At 34.6% G+C, this 20355-nt stretch overlaps 1 protein-coding gene across 1 annotated transcript in view; it reads right to left on the reverse strand.

The window, feature by feature from the left end:
- LOC149078471 (glutamate-gated chloride channel-like) overlaps positions 1–20355 on the reverse strand; it is a 146198-nt gene that overhangs the window by 14633 nt on the left and 111210 nt on the right. Inside the window, exons 4-7 of the mRNA XM_089240585.1 lie at positions 17605–17684; positions 13234–13298; positions 5130–5350; positions 3826–3908 (exon numbers count right to left, since the gene is read on the reverse strand). Coding sequence (XP_089096711.1) covers positions 3826–3908; positions 5130–5350; positions 13234–13298; positions 17605–17684 — 449 coding nt within the window. The remainder of the gene's footprint in view (positions 1–3825; positions 3909–5129; positions 5351–13233; positions 13299–17604; positions 17685–20355) is intronic.

The following is a 20355-nucleotide window of genomic DNA, read 5'->3' on the forward strand; positions in this document are numbered from 1 at the left end:
ATTTTCCGGATATTATGCTGAGGTGAGCTCGGAAAGAAAAGTCATCACGTCTCCGCCGGGACTCGAACCCAGGTAGCATGCTTGCCCGGTATGCAAGAGGCCTGGGTTCGAGTCCCGGCGGAGACGTGATGACTTTTCTTTCCGAGCTCACCTCAGCATAATATCCGGAAAATAACTGTTTCCTTGATATCTCTGGCTGAGAAAGAAGCCATCTATATCTCTCTAATGCGATGAAACTTCACATGAGTTTCTCTCAAACTTCACAAACGCTCCCAGTTTCTATAGAAATCCTGGGCAGCGCCGGGTATTAGGGTTTCTATAGCTGGTATAAAAATAGTTGCATGGTTTGAAATTTAAATACAATCTTCGTTTAAAAATTAAAACTCTGAGGCTTTTCCAGCTCACCCTGTGAAGAATCTTCCGTTGAAGAAAAACGGACGATCATTTAAAAATGATCTCAAAATGATTTTTTAAAGATTTCATTTCCCAATTCAAGTCCACGGTGCACATCATAAACTCATGGTGTAGCTTATAATATGATGTTTTTTCTTCTATTCTCGGGGGGAAAAATGCATATCCGTCACAGGAAATTTACGACCTTTGAAATATCTCGTTACTTATTTTGACACGGAGGTCAAAAGATGTAGAAAATGTAGTTTGTTCCAGCTCATCCAGAAACTGAGGAGAAAAAAAATACTTAGAAAACATTAGGAGAGATTCTTTCTTATTTATTTTTTGCTGTTTCACTGGAAGAAAGAAATATACTTTCTTATGCTTGACTGGCAAGCGTCCAGTCATTTCCAGGTGTTGGCAAAAAGCCTTGTCCGTGGTCTCAATTGCTCGGTTGTAGGCACCTAAAAAAAGGATCCACAAAAAACCGTTATCTTCCTGTAACCATCTTCCAGCTTTAATTGCAGTTACGGAATCCGTGTAATGTTCGGATCAGAGTCCATTTTATTTTATTTATTTTTTTCCATGCTGCTTTATCGCTCTGGAAAGTAGGTTAGTAATGATCTCGTGGTCTTGCCATTTGCAATGGATATTTGAAGTCATTGCAAGAAGAAAAACAACAATTGTGTGTTACTGGAGAGGATCGCAAACATAGTTGGCGAGTGAAAATCATCACTTATGAATATCCCGGATGTGGTAGAAAAGATCGGATTATTGTCTGGTCGGAAGTAGAACCGAGGGGAAAAAGAACATTCGAGGCGAAAAGGCAATTAGAGGAGTATAATGGCGCCCGTCTTCTAATGTTTTGAATCGTGTGCATTGCTTTCAGCTTGATTTATCGGATCAATTTAGGGAAAGAACTTTTGGTATAACCGTACGTATGACATTCGAAGGTTTTAACGGCAAGCAGTGTACGAGTACTTTGTGATGCTACGTCGTACGATTGCCGCCAGTATCGGATTCTTTCATGACATGGATCGGATGGACCCAGACCTTCTGGATTAAATTTTGCAATATATTTTGCTACGAGTATATTTGAGAAGCTCTTATTTTCAAAAGGGAACATATTTCCACTTTTTTCTCCGAAATTTTAAAGGTTTATGAATCGTTGGGATAAGTTCTGTCAGACTACGCAATCGGGATTATTCAAACGGTAATAGTTTTGGCCGAAATTACAATGAAGTTAGTGGTTTCTATTAAAAGGGAACATTATCTACTTTTTCTAAGCACTTCAATATTTTTCAGCTCTAGATAACGGACCGAAAAGTTTGTCCGCTAACGAGGAGTGCCCGTTAATGAATACTAAGATTTATTGAATCCCGTCGATGTAATTCAAAATTGTGTCCGTCGGTGGAGGTGTCCGTTATGGGGAGGTTCCACTGTAAAATGATCATGTTTCTTATGTCGAGAGGGCAGTAAAAGTATCTTCCTGGGCTAGTTAAAACCTTCTGGAATCAACAGGTGACTTAGAAATTTCCGATTTTTCGGGCTTGGCCAGAAAAAATTTTGATCAAAAGATAACATCTTCATTAATTTTTCTTCCGAAACGGAATATTTTCAAAATTTAAATGTAGTTAAGTCCCTCGAATGTTTATCCAGAAAAATAGCACTTAAATATTCTTCTACCATTCCTACATGTTACCTGTTGGGCTATTTTATAGTTTTGTAAAGTCCTTCTTCACTTCTACTGAAAGTTTAGCGAAAAAGGAAATGTTCCCTTTGAAAATAAGCTCCTCGTTTATTAGGCAGTTTTCCTGATGAATTTCTTAAACAATGCATGAAGTGAAAGACTTTCTTCTAGATATTAAGCTGAGGTGTGAACTCGGACAGAAAAGTCTGCTGGTCTCCACGGGAATCTAACTTGCAAACCGGACAAGCACGATATCCGTATACGCCACATCAGACACGACCATTCCCTTCCTTATTTAGGCACCTGTGACATGACGCGCTGAAGTACAGGCTTAGTAGCTTCCCTCAACTTCAGCAAATGGTCCTCAGGTGGCGGCATTAGCGGGAGTGAAATGGTTTTTTTTCTCAGCCCAATATGTAAGAGGGAAATAATTTTTTCTAGATTTTTTTGCGAGTAAAGAAAAGCCCTTTTTTTCATACCGAGCACAACTCAGGTCTATCGCTATGGGCAATTTACTACCAGTGAGTTGTGCCGGAAATGTAGGTGTGCGTACCTAACAGTCTGAGTGCGTATTTAGTATTGTGTATGATGTTGCATTGCTGCCATCTATATTTCAGAAGTGAAGTGAGTGAAGTGTAATGACTGAATATTTATACTGTTTGTACGCCTGTTGCTCTCTGTGGCGAGATTTTTTTTAACGGGGAAGTCTCGGCTCGAATTTGCGCCTCGAAGTTGGGAACCACAGAAAACCAACTTCAGCTAACCACCACTGTGGTGACGGTGGGGCTCAAACCACCACAGCGGCGGAAAGAAAAGTCTGTAGTTCTCTAGGCTGCCGAATAATATAATATGCATAATATCGTGACGTAGTATTCAGAAAAAAGTCTTCCCTTCATGCAATTGGGCTGAGAAAAAAAGACAAAAATCACGTCATTCTTGCAAATATTCACAATGTTTAAAATAGGCTTTACTCGTAGTAAAATATATTCCAGATTTTAATACTCCAGAATGTCTGGGTCCGTCCGATCCATTCGCCACGAAATAATCCGGAGGCAGTCATACGAAGTAACATCATAAAGTAGCCTACACGTACTACTTGCCGTTAAAATTCTCTGAGTGCCACACCGTATCCGAAAAGTTATTTCCCTAAATTTTCCGATGATTCGCGCTGAAAGCAATGTACACGATTCAAAACATTAGGAGACTGGCGCCATTATGTTGCTCTCTCTAATTGCCTTTTCACCTCGCGAATGCCCCAAAATAAAAAGTATTTTCTCTCCATTGTGAATATTTATTATAAATTAAAATGAAATAACAATCGAAATCCCTAATATCTGCACGGGCAAGTGTCTATGCAATTTGAATTCACTGATCAATTGTTCATGAAGGGGGGTTCACATCGGAGAATCGAGCTTTGTCTTCAACATTTTGTAGGAAAACAATACGGTATGTATGCATTAAGAATCTGAATATGTATATTTAGTTTGAGTTGATGGCACACACTGGTCAAGTAATTATCGTATTCGCCCACTTTATCTCGAAAACTAGAGCCAATCTGACGAAAACAATGCCGGATTCAGATAGGAAATCAGCCGTCTCCCAACCTACCCTAAAACTATTAAAATTTTCTTAAGAGTATGAATTTATTTTTTTGTTGGGCAAGCGTTATTGACGTTAAAGCCGGTTTTTCGTTTAAAAACCGAGGTCCTTATAACGGAGTTTGATGGTATTAAATTAATGCTTACCACTTTCTAGAGCGAAGGGACACTTGAGATTGTCAAAAGGAAATATTCTGAGGTTACCTTGGCAATTTAGTACCATACTGCGCCTGAAAAATATAATAAAATACCATCAGTTTCGAATTTTTTTTTTGCTGAAAACGCTAATTACCATACGCAATTTATCAATTACATCATTAACTTATTGAGCAAATTCTTATAGGGAATCATCTATATTTTTCCAAATACAAGGTGTCGAATAAATTCGTAAATAGTTTAAAAATTCATAAAAGTTGAAGGAATCGGCTAAATGCGGTTTGCGAAAAAGTCGTTCTCACGACAGAGGGCATTTGAAAAAAAAAATTAAGTGGTACAGTAAATAGTTTAAATTTTTGTCGATAGATGGCGGTGACCGAAATCAAACCATTGGATCAAACCATATGCAAATCAGTTTTTTACAATGCAGGGTGTATGATTAACAGCTTATTCCTGAATTTTCCTGTTACTGGCACTTACATAAGGCTTTCATCGTGATGTTGACATTGGTGGATTAAGCACTATTGGTGAAGTTATTTTACGTCGTCAACGAATCGCCGGGCGGCTGAACATTTACGAACGAATCGGACACAGGAGAGATTGAAGAAAGGTTCAGGTCCAGAATTCTGTGATTTGCTTTCGAGCAGCGCCTTCTATCGACAAAAATATGAACTAAATTTTTTTCCTCAAAAAAACACACACCTTCGTGAGAATAACTTTTTTGCAAACCGCATTCAAATATACCAGCGTTTCTCAACGTATGGTCCGCGACGATGGCATAGGTGGTCCGCAGGCAGACTTCATAATTTAATAATTAACTGAATGAAAAATTATTCAGTTGTTGTAATTGTCATTAGCAATATATCCACATGGGCTAAAATAAAAATTCTATATTCATATTTTGGTTCACCATACCTCATCAAGGAAATCTGTAAATATAACTATTATTACACCATAATAAGTTATAAAAACGTAATACATTCACGATTTTGGTAAACATTACAAATTAAATTTACATCGTTAAAAAAACGGGACAAATGCATTAAAAAAATTCGAAACAACTATATAAACAACTTGTACAAATAAGGGAATTCCTGTAATACACAAGATATTCCCTTATTGTCCCTGGGACACAAGTCCATCGAATTGTTTCAGACATTTAACTGGTCTTTTCAGACATTTAAGGTTGAGAAACGCTGAAAAATATACGAATTCTTTCAATTTTTTTTTTCATTTTTGAACTATTTACGAATTTACGTGACACCCTGTATATCAAATATGTAATTGACGGGTACCTCATGGAATATATCACAGAGCCGTTAGGGTATATCCTCAAGGCGATGTGAATGGGTATAAGCGGGTATTTGAACTCTCCATGCTTTATAAAATAGGTGTCTGGCAGCCAGACGTCGTCTGTGTGCGTTAGGCCGTTCAGGTACCTGTGCCTACCGTCGTCGTCGAACCTTAACCTGGGATCGTACCACTTCTGGTGTAACAGGAACTCGACTTCGTATTTCTGCGGAGAAATATCATAAAAAATAAATTCTTCATACAAAAGATCTACAAATTTCACTTCATCTAATAAATATTAACTTTGACATATTATAAAGACATCTCTCTCTTGAACGCAAAACTCGATTACGCAAATCAGGTCTGGTTCTAATTTTGATAACAAATGACCATCTAAACCAGTGTTCTGTTCTTCAACCGGTAGTCCGCAGACCGTTGTCGGCCCGCAAGAATTTTCTAACAATTCATATAGCCAATACGTAATTTTAGATTCCATATCCGACTACGTTTTGAAAAAGTCATTTTGGAAGAAATTATTGATTTTTATTACTTTATTTTTTATGAAAGCCCTATTTATTGTAATTCCAAAACAGGCCTTGTTTTGTTTATATGACGATCAGAACCTAAGTTACGTCTACTTTAGTATTGCGTTTGTACATACAAGGCGAAAACCTCAAATTCTGGTCTGGTGACATGATTTTTAAAAATCTATTGTATAACATTGTATCATTACGAAATTTTAATATGATATTTAGCTATATATTGTTGAGGTTATGAATCAAAATCTAAGGTCAATCACATATATGTTTTGAATTACGGTGTTTTAAAGACTTAGAAGTTTACACGTACATTAACGTATTTGGGTGTAACTTACGAGAATATCATGCAATCTTCTAAATTTTTCGTCATAACCTGCAACATCACTAGCGAATTTTCACACTATTGTGAAAATCACAAAACATTACGTTTCATTGACAACATTTTTTGCAATCGTGTTTCGAATACAACGTAAATTTTGCCTGAAATTTGACATAAAAATGACTTTTTCATAGAAAATGATAGTTGAACCAAAATTTGTTGCTGTTTTCACCATTTCGAGACACTTTCTATCACACAAAAAAATGAGATATTAAAGTTCACTCCAGTAACATTTAGAAAAGTGCTCTCGAACGTAGTCGGATGCTTCAAATCTCACACGTCTCAATATCGGTTTTTGTTTCTGTGCTGGTCATCAGCAAATGAATTATCCCATTTACAGTCGAATCCCATTATAACGAACGCCAAAAGACCGGAGGAATCACTTCGTTAAAAGGAAATTTCGTTATAAACGAATTCCAGGTTACCTAGCATTGTTCCTGTACAAACTTATTTGGAAGATTAGAAAAGTGTTCGTTAAAACGAGATTCGACTGTACTTCTGCCCTTCTTACCCATCTTCGGTCTGCAATTCCTCATGTGAATTCTGGAAATTTGCTGGTCAATATTTTTTCTATTTAATAATATTTTTTAGTCCTCAAACTATTTCTCTTTATTTCTCGCAATTATTTATTTTTTGCCAATTCGCAAAATTATTTTTACCATTTTTTTTTTGCCAGTTCAAAAATTGTGCCTCCCCCTCCTTTATTTTTTGCCCATCCGCAAATTATTTCTCATTTATTTATTTCTGTTTTGCAAATTTTCCGATCGGCAAATTAATTCTCCTATTTAATTATTTTTTGCCAGTCCGCAAATTAATTCTCTTATTTAATCATTTTTTTGCGGGTTCGCTAATTATCCTGTTTATTTGGCAGTCCTCGAATTGTCTCTCTTATCTATTCATCTTTTGCCGGTCCGGTAACTATTTCTTCTACTTATTTATATACTTGTGATCCTCAAATTACTTCTCCCGATTATTTACTCCTTGCCAGTCCGCAAATTATTTCTCATACTCATTCATTTTTTCGTCAGTCTGCAAATTATATCTCCTACGTATTTATTTTTTGCTGGTCCGTAAATGGTTATTTCCATTTCGTCCGGTCTGTGGAACGGTCGAACTTTCACTGGTCAGCAATTGTAAAAAGATTGAAGAACCCTGATCTAAACTCCAATTGTAAAGGTATTGGGTATGACATTAAAAATTGGATGAATGGCAATCATGTCTCTTCGAGTTTGGAGGAGAAATATTTGTATATACCATGGATACGTCATCGTACCTCAGTATCATCGCGACTCGTGGCGACTGAATTCACTAAAATGGTAAGTCTGCATAATATCCAATCATCTCTGTGCACTCAATGTCCAAGGTCCCCCGAGTTGTGCTGCCAATTCTAATTGTGATCGAGTGAATCCAGATGGAGTTGCTCCCCGTTTGTGTCCAGTAGGATTCCGTAAAATGACCACGTCTAATTTGATCTCGGCGACGATCGATTGGACAAACGAAGTCATTAAGATGATATCATCGGCCTTTGGACATTATACGCGAATGTACTGTTAGTTTATGTAGACGAGAGTCAATGAATAATCGATGAAATAAATTTTTGTTTTAGCTAACAAAAATTTCAACGATACCGAGAGCATTTCTTTCGGTCATTTTTCTGGAGGCAATTTATACATCCCATCGGCTTATTTATCGAAAAATACGATAATTTTTTTAAAATAAGCCTCTCAAATTAAGTTTGTGTTTATAATTTTTTCTCTTTCAAAATTGAGAAATTGTTCTTTCTAAATAATTTTTTTTTGAAATTTGATGTTATATAATTATTTTTTAAATTTATTTTTATTGAATCAAAAATGTTCTTTTTTTACTGAATTTTTTTTAACTTTTTTGTGAGAGAGTCTAAATTATTATTTTTTTAATGTATTTTTTTTTTCTAATCTATAAAATTGAGAACATTGGCCGTTAAAAGGTTAAAAAGGTGTTTTTTATGTTGAATTCAAAAATGTCTTTTTATGTTTAATTTAAATTTTTTTTTCTGTTTAATTTAAATTTTTTTTTCTGTTTAATTTAAATTTTTTTTCTGTTGAATTTAAAACATTTTTCTATTGAATTTAAAACATTTTTCTATTGAATTTAAAACATTTTTCTTTTGAATTTAAAATTTTTCTGTTGAGTTTAAAAATCTCTTTTCTGTTAAAATTTGACATTTTGTTTTGTTGAATCAAACATATGCTCTTTGTTTTTACAGTGGAAACCTATTTTTATTCTATCTTAGTTTACTCATGAATTTAGAAAAAAAAATTATCAGCTAAAAATTATTTTATATCGAGTTTTTAAAAAAATTCATTTTTTTGTTAAATTAAAAAAAATTAATTTTCTGTAAAATGTCATTTTATGAAAATTATTTTTTAGAATTTTTATTTATCATTGATTTTTTATTATTTTATCCATTAGTTCTTTTACCAACCTCACCAAAATTTATTATATTTAAATTTTAATATTTTTTGCAATTACATTTTTTTCCCCACAAAATTAAAAATTATTCTTTAACACAAAAAACTAATATTTTGGGAAAATTCATTTTAAAAAAATCGCCTCTTAGAATATTTAAGAAACGGAAATATTTCTGGAAAGAAATAAAATAATAGGCAGTACACGAATCCATGACATGTTTCTATTGATTTTGATTTAGCCTGTTATTAATGACTTCAGCAAGCGAGTTTTATCCATTTGGAGATAAGAATAAAATTTTGATTTATCGTTTTCAAAGAAAAGATTTTTCTAGTATTTATAGAATCATTCATATATATGTGGTCACAATTCATTATACGTATCTTTCTTGAAGATAACCACAAAAATTTGTAATAAATCAGCGAATTTGTTTCTTGTGGTTCAAGTTTGTATGGAAAATTTGGAAAAATAATTACTTCGTGTGTGTATTGAATTTTTTTGATTGAACTTTTTCTTTAAACGTCAACTATGTTTTTTCACTCCATATCCATTAGGGGTCATTCAAGTATTACGTCAGCATCGAGGGAGGAGGGGGTTCGGATTATGCTTACGTCATCAACCAACCTTTATAAAAATTATGAAATATCGGTGCGCCAAAAACGAGAAAAACCTGTCGCTAGTTTGTGGGTACCTGAACAAATATTTTCCCTAATAATAAGATCGCTACAGATCCACTTTAGCGGTCTCTAAATCTTTGGCGGATCCTTAAAGTGCTCTGGAAATGTGCTCGGGCTGCTTAAGTACTCTGGAACTGTGCCACGCATCACTCAAATGATCCGTAACTATGCCGCGGATCACTTAAGTAATTAGGGGAATTTGCCGTGGGGGTAACTTCAGAGATGTAGAACTACACTGGGGGCCGCTAAGTGTTCTAAAACTATGCAACATGTCACTCAAGGGATCTCTAAATGTGCCACGGATCGTTTAAGTGTTCCGGAACTGTATCGCGGGTTACTTAAGTGATCTGTGAATGTGCCACGGGCCTACTTCAGTGATCAGAAAATGCGCCACGGGCCGTTTAAATGTTCGGGAATTGTGCCACGGGTCATTTAACCGATATGTAAATGTGCCGCTCAGTTCATTTTCACAAAATTATGTTTGAGGGAGCAGGCCACGTCAGAGAACGTTCAGGGTCACATTTGTTCCGCGGGCCAAGGGTTTACCATACATGTCTTAAAGGGTGAGTTACAATGAATTTCTCAAAAAGAAATTTTGAGTTCTTAGCCTTCAAATAGCATTGAAATTAACTGAAATTGATTATAAAATTATGATTATACATATGAAGGTATTTTCTTTCGAAATTTTAATTAAAAGAATAAATTTTCTTCTGGGGGCGCACGAGCCCCCTTATACCCTCCTCTTGCGTGCGTCTCTGATCCCACCAATATGCATTAGGAGGTGGGGGGGGGAAGTGCTGACGAAATTTTTCTGACAGGGAGGGGTGCAGAGTTTTGCTGACTTTTGCTGACGGGGGGGTTGGGTCAAAAATGATTAAAAATTTGCTGACGTAATTCTTGAACGGTCCCTTATGAATTATTCCTTTTTCCTCTAAGTTTCTTCTAAGGCAGCGGCTCTCAACCGGTGCTCCGTTTGCACTTCTCAGGGGCTCCGCGGCCGCTCGATGAAAGTAAAATAAATCAGTATATTTAATAAATGCAGTCAAACTCAATTGTGACGATATTGAAGATTCGGCGGAATTTTGTCGTTGTATAACCGAGGTGTCCTTACAACTAACGTCTACGGTTTCAAGACCTTTCAGATTTGAAAAATACGTATAATCAAATGGTATTGTGTAAGAAGATGTTTATTATACTTTGGATGACCGTATTTCAACAGGAAAAATACGGGAAATTGAGATCATAAATACAGGACATCGCCAATTCTCGCTAAAGTGAAACCAATTCTCAAACAAATAGCCAATTCCTTAAACATAACCATTTACAAAAAAAAAAAAAAAAATTGACACGGCTACGGCCGTCTTGATTGTATCGAAGGCCTACGGGCAAATTGATTATTCTGGGGCTCCCTACGTGGTTAGAAAGAGAGAAAGAGACCTGCTACCCAATTTCACACTCAGTGTCGAAAATTTGACCAGATCTAAATTTTTACGAAGCCCTTTCAGCACTTGAGGCCCCTCGGACCGATGAGCCCCTGCGTTATGACGGCATTGAACATGGCAAATATGTAAGATTAATATTGATATTTATAATCATAATTATACCACACACACAATCGTCCCGTATTTTAGTAACGGTTGTTAACTGAAGTAAGCTTTATTCAAAAAGAAAGGACCTTTTTAATAAGAAAAAAAATTTCCATAAGCGCAGAATTACCAAATTTTCATTTTTTTGCCATAATTATGATGAAATCGGTATCACGACAAAAATGTGTCGTTATATCCGAGGTCGGTGCATTTTCACTGACGTTATCAGCGAGGCACATTTACGTCCTTCATCGTAAAGTGGCTAAATTTATCACTTTCAAGACCGATTATGCATAGTATCCAAGCGTCGTTGGAAAAATTTAATAAATTTTCCTAAATTTATGACTTTTACCTGCTATTATGCCTCGTACCCCAGCGTCGCGTCATTGATAAACATGATGAATTGTACTATATCATATACTACACATTGATAATTCATACACACACACATGTATTGTATCATTATATTAGGGTACGATCGTAAAATTTGATATCATTATAACTAGAATAAAGGCCCGACTATATTCCTCACACAAACTAGATTCATTTGCAATTTTTTTTTCATATTTACCAAATTTACCAATCATTCTTGGGTATTATGCCTAATCACAGATAGAGACGATAAATTTCAAGTATTTATCGAACTTATCAACGATGCTTGGGTATTATGAATATTCACCGGTAAAAGTGATAAATTATCAAACTTACCAAAAAGAAGGTAAAGTAAGTGTAATAACCGGTTATTATAATGTAATAATACCGGTATAATAAGCGGTTTATCAAAATTACCGTAACACATAGAAGAAGAGGCCTACGGGGTCCGCCACAGAAAATATATGCTAAAAAGTATTCCGTGAGTCAAAAAAGGTTTGCGAACCGCTGTGCTAAGATATATATGACAATTTATTGCAAGTATAACTAAATAAAATATGCATATAATACTGTATGTACATTAAATAGGGTAAAAAGGTCCGTTTCAGCTCGATAAAATCTCAAACCGTGGGTTATAATATACTAACATGCTTTACTTAGCAAAAGTATCCAAATAACGTGCCCTGCACATTTTAAATATGACATTTCTTCTGGTCTATGAGCCGTAAATGTACCAAGATTCAAAATTTCATTCTTTACACGGTTCTCCTGTCCAATCAAAAAGTTGCTGCTCTGTTTCATCATAAAAAAATCTTTCTCAGATTAGTATTAGCCGAGATATTCGAATTTAAAAAAAAAAATCAGTGAAAATTAGAGAAAGAACAGAATATATCAAGGGACAAGCTTGTTATGTCCTTCTCCACATGCTATTCTTTCCCTCATTTTCAACTACGTTGAATAACAATATCTCTGCTAATATTTCACTTAAAAATATCTATTTTTTTATTTCCCCCCCCCCCCCAAAAAAAAAGATGGGGCAGCGTTTCTCAACCTGTCTGTACCGAAGAACCAGTAAAATGTCTGCAACAAGTCGATGGACCGTTAGTTAATTAGTAGAGTGACCATATTACCCATGTTGCACGGAACATGTACATATCTGTATTTTTGATCTTACTGACGTTTTTATTCAATTATCTCGTTCCTTCAGCAAATTTTGTTTCAATTTGTAATCTTTCCTAAAATCATTAATGAAGATAATTTTCACAATTATAAATTATATTATGATAATTATGGCTATAAATATTCATTTCGCATGTTTGTCATGTTCAACGTTCTTAAAATAGATTCGTCTGTGAGCTACATCATGATTCACTGAGATTTCAATGGATTTTTTTGTTCTCTTTCACCCATTGGTGCATTCCTACACTGCAGTTTTCGCAGTGATTACTAATGTTAAGCGTACCTTTTGCGATGTCTCGCATTTTGCCGTATTCATGAACCATTTTCCCGTATTTTCCGTAATGAAATATAATCACCCTGGGTCATGATGGACCTTTTTTTCCTATTCCGTAAAATACTGGGATTGGCAATAAATTTAATTTTGTAGAAAAAAAAAATCATTTTTTTGGTGAAAATTAGCGATATTCCGTATTTAGAATCGTAATTTCTCGTATTTCTTTCCCTCGATCAAATAAAGTCACCTGAAGTGTTAATTTTTTTTTTTTTGAATCCATAAGAATACTACTAATATCAGTTGTATAAAATTGAAGTTCATCTTTGTGGATCATTTTTGGTTCACGGACCATTGGTTGAGAAACGCTAAGACGTAACTTTGAAGACAGGGCAGCAGTATGAAAAATTAAACTTTGTTTATCGTACCTCGGTACATACACAGCCCCTAGTAAATCAAATAACATTTCTGAAATCAGCACGTTATTTTGATACTTTTTCTAATGGAAAGTATGTTTCTATAAACAACAGTTCACGAGCTGTTTGGCCTGAAACGGTCTCAAGTTTTCACCATGTATGATAACAAGTTGACAGCCTGTTAATTGAAAATCCAGTGAGATTAGTCGAAAAATTAGCAACGAAGTAATTATAATACTCACTAGACTAGATTCATCTGGTGAAGACAACGTTAATAACAAAACAGTAACATTTACTATAGTCAAATCTGTAAAAAAAAAAAAAAATTCAATAATTAATTAAATGATTATTAAATTTAACATAAAAATGATTTCAGTGTTGTATACAGGGTAAGTCCATATACGGCCACATTAACCGTTCTTCGTAGAGGTACGATTACATTTAAAAAAAAATGCGCAACATGTGTTCAGAAATCACCCTGTACTAATTTTAAGAGTGAAAATACAGTGTCACAAAATACAAAATCTAAATTTTTATACGGACACCCTGTACAAGAACACCCAATTATATAGTTGTTGCACTGTCTATTCTCACTGCAAAAAAAATTTCCACTTTTCCAATTGCAATGTTCGCTGAGGTATTGACTCAAAAGACATTGAGTGACTCAAAAGACACAGGTATAAAACTTTCTAGTTTGAAGTGAGAGAACTGGCGACCGTGTAAAAAATTAGGTTTTTTATATTGTGGCATATTGTATTTTCATTCTCAAAACTGGTGCTGAGTGATTAGAGGCTGGTCACTGAACAAATGCTGAACATATTTTAAATTGGAACCATACCTTTACGACGAACAGTTGATGAGATAAAGGCCGTGCTAGCACTTACAGGACACCCAGTATATTTTTATGTAAAATTAGAGAGACAGTCAAGCAACAGTCTTTATATAAAGAAGTCGCTTCATTTCATCAAATAATTAAATGTACGGAATATTCGTTAGAGAGAAAAGTCATTTTCAAATTGTATACGGGGCTGACCGAACTCAAGTGCCGGGGACTGGGATGAATCCTGTTATTTCTTGGTTTCACAGTTTGGACCCGTGAAAATTCCTGAATTGGGACCTGCCAGTGATCTCGGATGTTTTGTTATTATTATTTTTTATTTCGTGCATAATTGTAGAGAAATATTATTTTTTCAATTTTTTAGGTATTGATTTTTAATGATAAGATAATGAAATAGAAATTAATTATTACAAATGAAAATACTTATAACTAGAGCTCGAAAGTTTAAGCACTAAAAATTATCAAAATATGCAGGCAAAAAAGGTACTATAAATGCCTGAAATAGGCACTAAAAAAAGTCGTCTAAAATTTATGAAAAAAGGGAAAAGAAACTAAATGCTACGATTAATATAAAAAGCCCGAATACTGGTTAAAAAATTGGACGCACTCACTGAATCTACTATTTCAATATTAGATTACAATAAACGCATTGTAGCTAAGTTGATATCATGCCAAAAAAAAGAGAAATTGGGGTCATTCAAAGGTTAGGTTGGAATATGATTTAATCGAATATTTAATATGTAATTTTCTGACGTGCAAAATAGTGTTAGCTGGAATTAAAGAATAATTAAATGAAAACTACGTATAACCTTTTGCGTATTGAATTATTTAAAAAACATTTCCATAATAACGACATATTTTTCTCAAAATTTTCAAATATTGAGGTTTGCATTCGGTCGGTTTGCATCGATTTGAAAAACGTTCTGGAGATGATTTTTGATTACTTAAAATAACTTTGCCATGATTGGTTGCAGTTTATTTATTTATGGTATAGAAATTTAAATCCAAACACACACACACAGCATGAGTCCCAGTGCCCTGTCAGTTCCTACTCCACCTTCTGTGATCAATGACGTCAACTGATGGGCTATTGAGACAGCCATTGGTCCGCAATTCATCTACAGTGCTCTGCAATGCGACAGCAAGGTATGTTGTGTGGAGCATGTGTAGAGAAACAAACTTTTCTAATTTATTCTTAAATTTTTTCGAATTTGAATTCATTCAAATTTCAATCATTCTCAAATCTTTTCTAATTTATTCTCAACCCTTACAATCTTGATGCGAATTCGACGGTATGCTGATTGCTACTGTATCTGAAAACTATGTAAAGCAAAGATGAAAAGTTTTTGTCACTTATATGCCTAAGGCAACAAATTTTTCTGTCTCTTAGACATTGAAGCCTATCTGCGTTTAAATGAGGCCAGAAGAGGGGGGGGGGGGTTATTGCTGATGAGAATAAATCGTCTTCCGCATTCCAGAAGCACGAATGTGCGAATTTTCCTTTTTTTTTATCAGCTGGTTGGATACTTGGATACCGTATTTTGCTACCAAAGTTTTGTCTGCAACGCTAATGTGTATCCCTATTAAAACGCGTTACAAAACATTTTAGAAAAATAACTTTCGAAGAATAACATGGGTAGAGAAATTGCATTAAAAAAAATGCAATGCCTCACATTCTTTATTATTTTTCCAAAGATATCACAAATTCGTGTTTTTATTTCATGAGTGTGCGAAATGCTCAGGGTTGAAGATTTAAAAAAATTTCTCTTTTGAAGTAATATAATAACAAGAAATATAAACGATGATGAGGAAAACGCAGATAATTGTACTTGTATAGAACAAGAAGGCTCCTCAAACACATCAATAAATTCCATGTTCTACCTCGAAACCGAAAGTCATATACTGAGACAAATTGTGGCAGAAATCAAAGAAAATAAAGCAAGTGGCTACGATCAAATTACACCTAAAATGATGAAAATTATCTCTCACTACCATATAGATGTATTAAAAGATTTAGTGGATTCCTCAATAACAAATGGAGTATTTTATTCTGAACTAAAAAATTCCCTCGTACATCCTATATTTAAAACTGGAGATTCCAATGATACTAACAACTATAGACCTATCTCAATTCTTCCGATTTTTTCAAAAATTTTAGAAAAATGTATGAAATACCAACTGCTCAATTTCCTGAATCATCAAAAATTCTTTGCGGCTAATCAATATCGATTCCAAAAAAAACAAAAATACAGAAATGGCAATTCTAAAATTAACGGGCTTGATAAACAATGGAATAAATAAAAATAAATATTCTATAATAGTTTTTTTTGGACCTAAATCGAGCATTTGATTATGTGGATCTAAACATTTTAACAGAGAAATTATATACAGCCGGTATAAGAGGAAATATCTTAGAATGGTTTAAATCATACTACTACACTAGATGACAAGCTGTCATAATAGAGAAAAAAAATTAGCAATTTTCTAGAAGTAAAAAAAGGCGTCCCACAAGGGTCGGTCTTAGGACCGATACTATTTTTAATTTACATAAATGAACTGAGTAAACTAAATCTAAATGGTAACATTATATCTTTTGCAGATGACACAGTTTTATATGTTGAGGATACAGAAACAGATAGTTTGGTTAAAAGAACAGAGAAGGATCTAAAAAAAATAAATCACTGGCTAATTAAACACAAATTAAAAATAAATACACAAAAAACTAAATTTATGTGCACGAAAACAAGAAATATAAATCTCAAACAATATCAGTATGCAATTGTGAAGAAATAGGTAGGGTGTTCAATTATGAATACTTAGGAATAGTTATACAAGATAACGTAAAATGGAACATTCGTAGTGAAAAAATGATAAAAAAAACTCAGATTGTATTCAGGAATAATTTATAAACTTAAATACATAGTTGATAATAACTTCTTGAAAGATATTTTCTATGCGTGGGTTTATTCAAATATAAATTACGGAATATGTGTCTGGGGAGGAGCATATTATGAAAACATACGCAATCTAGACAATCTTTACTATAATTTTAAGAGAATTAATAAATGTTCCAACAGAAAACAAAAACATACAGTGCCACATATTGACACTGAGACAGAACTACATGCACAGAATATATAAATTTATCATTAAAACGAAGAATGGTTAGTAAAAAATGAAAATAGAGCCTCGAATAGATGTAAAAATATCTATCAAGTGCCTAAAAGTAACAAAACATCATTTCAAAAAAGTTTTTGTTACACCGCACCGAAAATAATGAACTTCATCTACTCTAGTAATTACACAAATAGTAATAAAAATACAGATTACAATGTCTTTATTATGATCAAAAACACAGATATTAATGCAGTACTTTGAAATAAATTATTGCACCAATGCATATTAATTATAAACTAGAATACATCTAATGAAGAAAAGAGCTGTTGCTGAGGGAGAAAATCATGTAATAAAAATCATATAGGCCTGCTGGAAGGACTTCATAGTCCCTTGGGGCTACATAGTGTATGTATTATATGTGTGTGTTTTGTGTCGTATAACATATGTTTGTATTTGGATATTGTATAGAAAAACATCGAAATAGGCATTTATCTGGCATCAAAAATTCCAAAAAGGTATTTTTGCAAGAGAAGTTTGAGAATAAGCAAAGAAAAAAAAAACCATTTATCGCATTTTGCCTGAGCTTCTGGACTGTTCTTATAACTAAATGAACAAATCGGTTCTGATCCTGGAAAAGATTTTTTTTTTTTTAACTTACCAGTTGGTCGCATCCGTCGGTCATACCTGCTTTTGTCCAGCAGATAGTCTAGTATCTGCTTATCTGTGAACCCTAGAAATCTATAAAAAAAATAAATTTTGAAAAATCTCATTAATATATTCGAGTGACAAAATCGTATACAGGATGCATAGCGCACTCCCCTTGCCGCATATTACTAGCGGGAGCACGGGTTTCCAACTGGTGTTCCGTGACAGCTTTGTTTTTGGGGCTTTAAGACCACGGAACGCTTAAAAATCACGGATTCCGCACAGAGCTTTCAAAGAAGAAAACTTTCTTGTTATTGATATCCGAAAAGCTGTTGTTTATTTTGAGTTTCAAACGAGGTAGTGTCGTTTAGAAAAAAAATCCCAGACACTCATAGGACTAAGCTAGAGAGTGTGCAAGCGTCTGAGTGACTAAAACAGTGTGCAAGTATGCGAGTGACCAAAAGAATGACCTTGTGGGCGAGGGAGGAAAATATCGACTTACACGGTATGAAAGCTAGTGAACGACCACAAAAGAGTGACTTGGACACAGAGGCATATTTACGGGGTGGGGGGGGAGGACTAAGCGGGCTGTGGTCTAGGGCAGCTAATTTGGAGGAACAAGTAGTCAAGAAGACTAGACTAGAATTGGTGAATGGTGGTAAACTTTGTATGGTCCACTGACCATAAACGATAAATCCGCTTCCAGAGGTTGTTCCGCGAGAAGCACTACGTTGGAAACCCCTGTGCTAGAGTCATAATTAATCCAAAATAACGTGTAAACATGAGATACGTCATTTATATTGCAAGAGATTGTATAGTTATCAAAATTTAAGAAAAATTGACTTTTTATACGGACACCCTGTCCTCAAAAAACCCAATTAGAAAGTTGTTGCTCAGTCTCTTCAGAGTCCAACGAAAAAATGTTACGTTTAATATTCGTCAAGGTATTAGAATTCAAATATCGGAGAAAAGTCGGAAATGAGCAGCAAAAACTAATGGAAAACGCTTCTTTCCCTCATTTGTGCTGTTCTTCCCCAACTTTTATCCTATATTTGAGTTCTAATATGTCTCGGCGAATACGACATTTTTTGTTGGTCTCAGAAGAGGCAGGGTAACAACTTCCTGAGTGGGTTATTTTGGACAGCGCGATCGAAAAAAAAATTAATTTTTTCCGTCTAAATAACATACAATATGAATGACGTATCTGAGGTCTACTCGTTACTTGGATAATTTTTATAATTGCCTCCAGGATCAACGGTTTGCCAGTAATTTTCGGCACGGGTAGTTAGCTATGCAACCTGTATATCACAGTAATGTTTCATTATGAATTACTTTAATTTTAAAATACAATTTTTTCGTTAGTATTATCATGAAGAATACAAATACAAAGTTCACACACACACACACACAACAGACAAAATGTTAACGAGGTGGCTGAAAAAAGATTATCATAAGAAAAATATGGATGTCGAACATGTATCTAAACTATATGAAAAATACAGCAACCCAATAAGAGCAACAAAAAAATAATAATTATGATAAATCAAGTATATCTTCATAGGTTAAGCCCCGTGCGTCATCAACAGCACGCGCGCTTTTTCACTGCACCCCCCCCCCTCCCCCCGACCAAGTCCATGTCCCTCTGTTGGTAAGATATCAGCAACCTTGTTATTAAAGAATCCTTCAACAATGTAGCAGTTACATAATGATATATATTGGTTATGTGTTGAGATGTCATCAGATTGGAAGAATGTTTACTACCTAGTAAATGAGTAAGTAGTATCACCTTTGGCGTTGAACTACTACGTTGGCCACACTACGGCCGGCGCATGGATTCAACCAGAGCGTGTGGAAAAGTGCCGGTGCATGCCGAACATCAGCTACAGCTGTCTGCAATTAAGGCAGGATTATTGTGTAGTCTTTACTACAAAAAATTGAAAATGTGCTTCATGGGATTCAATTGATTACAGCGAAGTCTAAGGGATGATAAAACTATGCAGTAACAAACCAGAACCTGTAAGAGGAGTCATTGTCCCGCTGGTACACTTGACGTTCATCTGGATGGATGACACGCATAAATGGACATAAGTGTAAAATACCACACCACAAGCCAACAGTTTTACGTTCAGTGATAACTTGGACAACGAAAATTCAGTATAATCTCTCATCACTGGAGGGTTCAGAAGCCTGAAATAAATGCCGACACTGCCTAGGCTCTCAGTGAGAGTCACTTTTTTCTGAAAATTGCAAGTGCCTCTTTATTGTTAAAATGTTCAATTGCTAAAGCATTCAAGTCGTTATCTTTATATTGCAACAGCAGAGAGAGAGAGAGATGGCGCTTGAAAAATTTGTATTCTTTTATTCCTCATTTCTATATAAAAGATCTTTTTCTCTCATCTTTAATGTTTATTGACTTACACTGACTGCCTCCTGAACTCTTCATTTGTTGCTGTTGAAAATACAGTGAAGAAGACTGATAAGAACGATGCTCAAACTATAAAAATACAAAACAGAAAAAAACAGAAAATTCAAAGAGAAGAATCAATGCAAGCAAGATCCAAGAACTTGAAAAATTATCAAAAAGTTGACCAGAACAGACCAGTTGACCAGTTGTATAGAACAGCCTGGAAAAAACCTCAAAATCTACAGCGGAAAAAAGAAAAAAAGAAGAAAGGGATTAATTTCTATCCCGGAGGAACAATTGCACTATATGATCTCCGTAAAAAGGGTTCAAGAAAGAGAGGTTATGGATGAAAATACCGAG

Source organism: Pholcus phalangioides, unplaced genomic scaffold, assembly GCF_987345545.1.
Source record: "Pholcus phalangioides strain wild (caught in Gottingen) unplaced genomic scaffold, Ppha-v1.0 ptg000013l_1, whole genome shotgun sequence".
Taxonomy (NCBI): Eukaryota; Metazoa; Arthropoda; class Arachnida; order Araneae; family Pholcidae; genus Pholcus; species Pholcus phalangioides.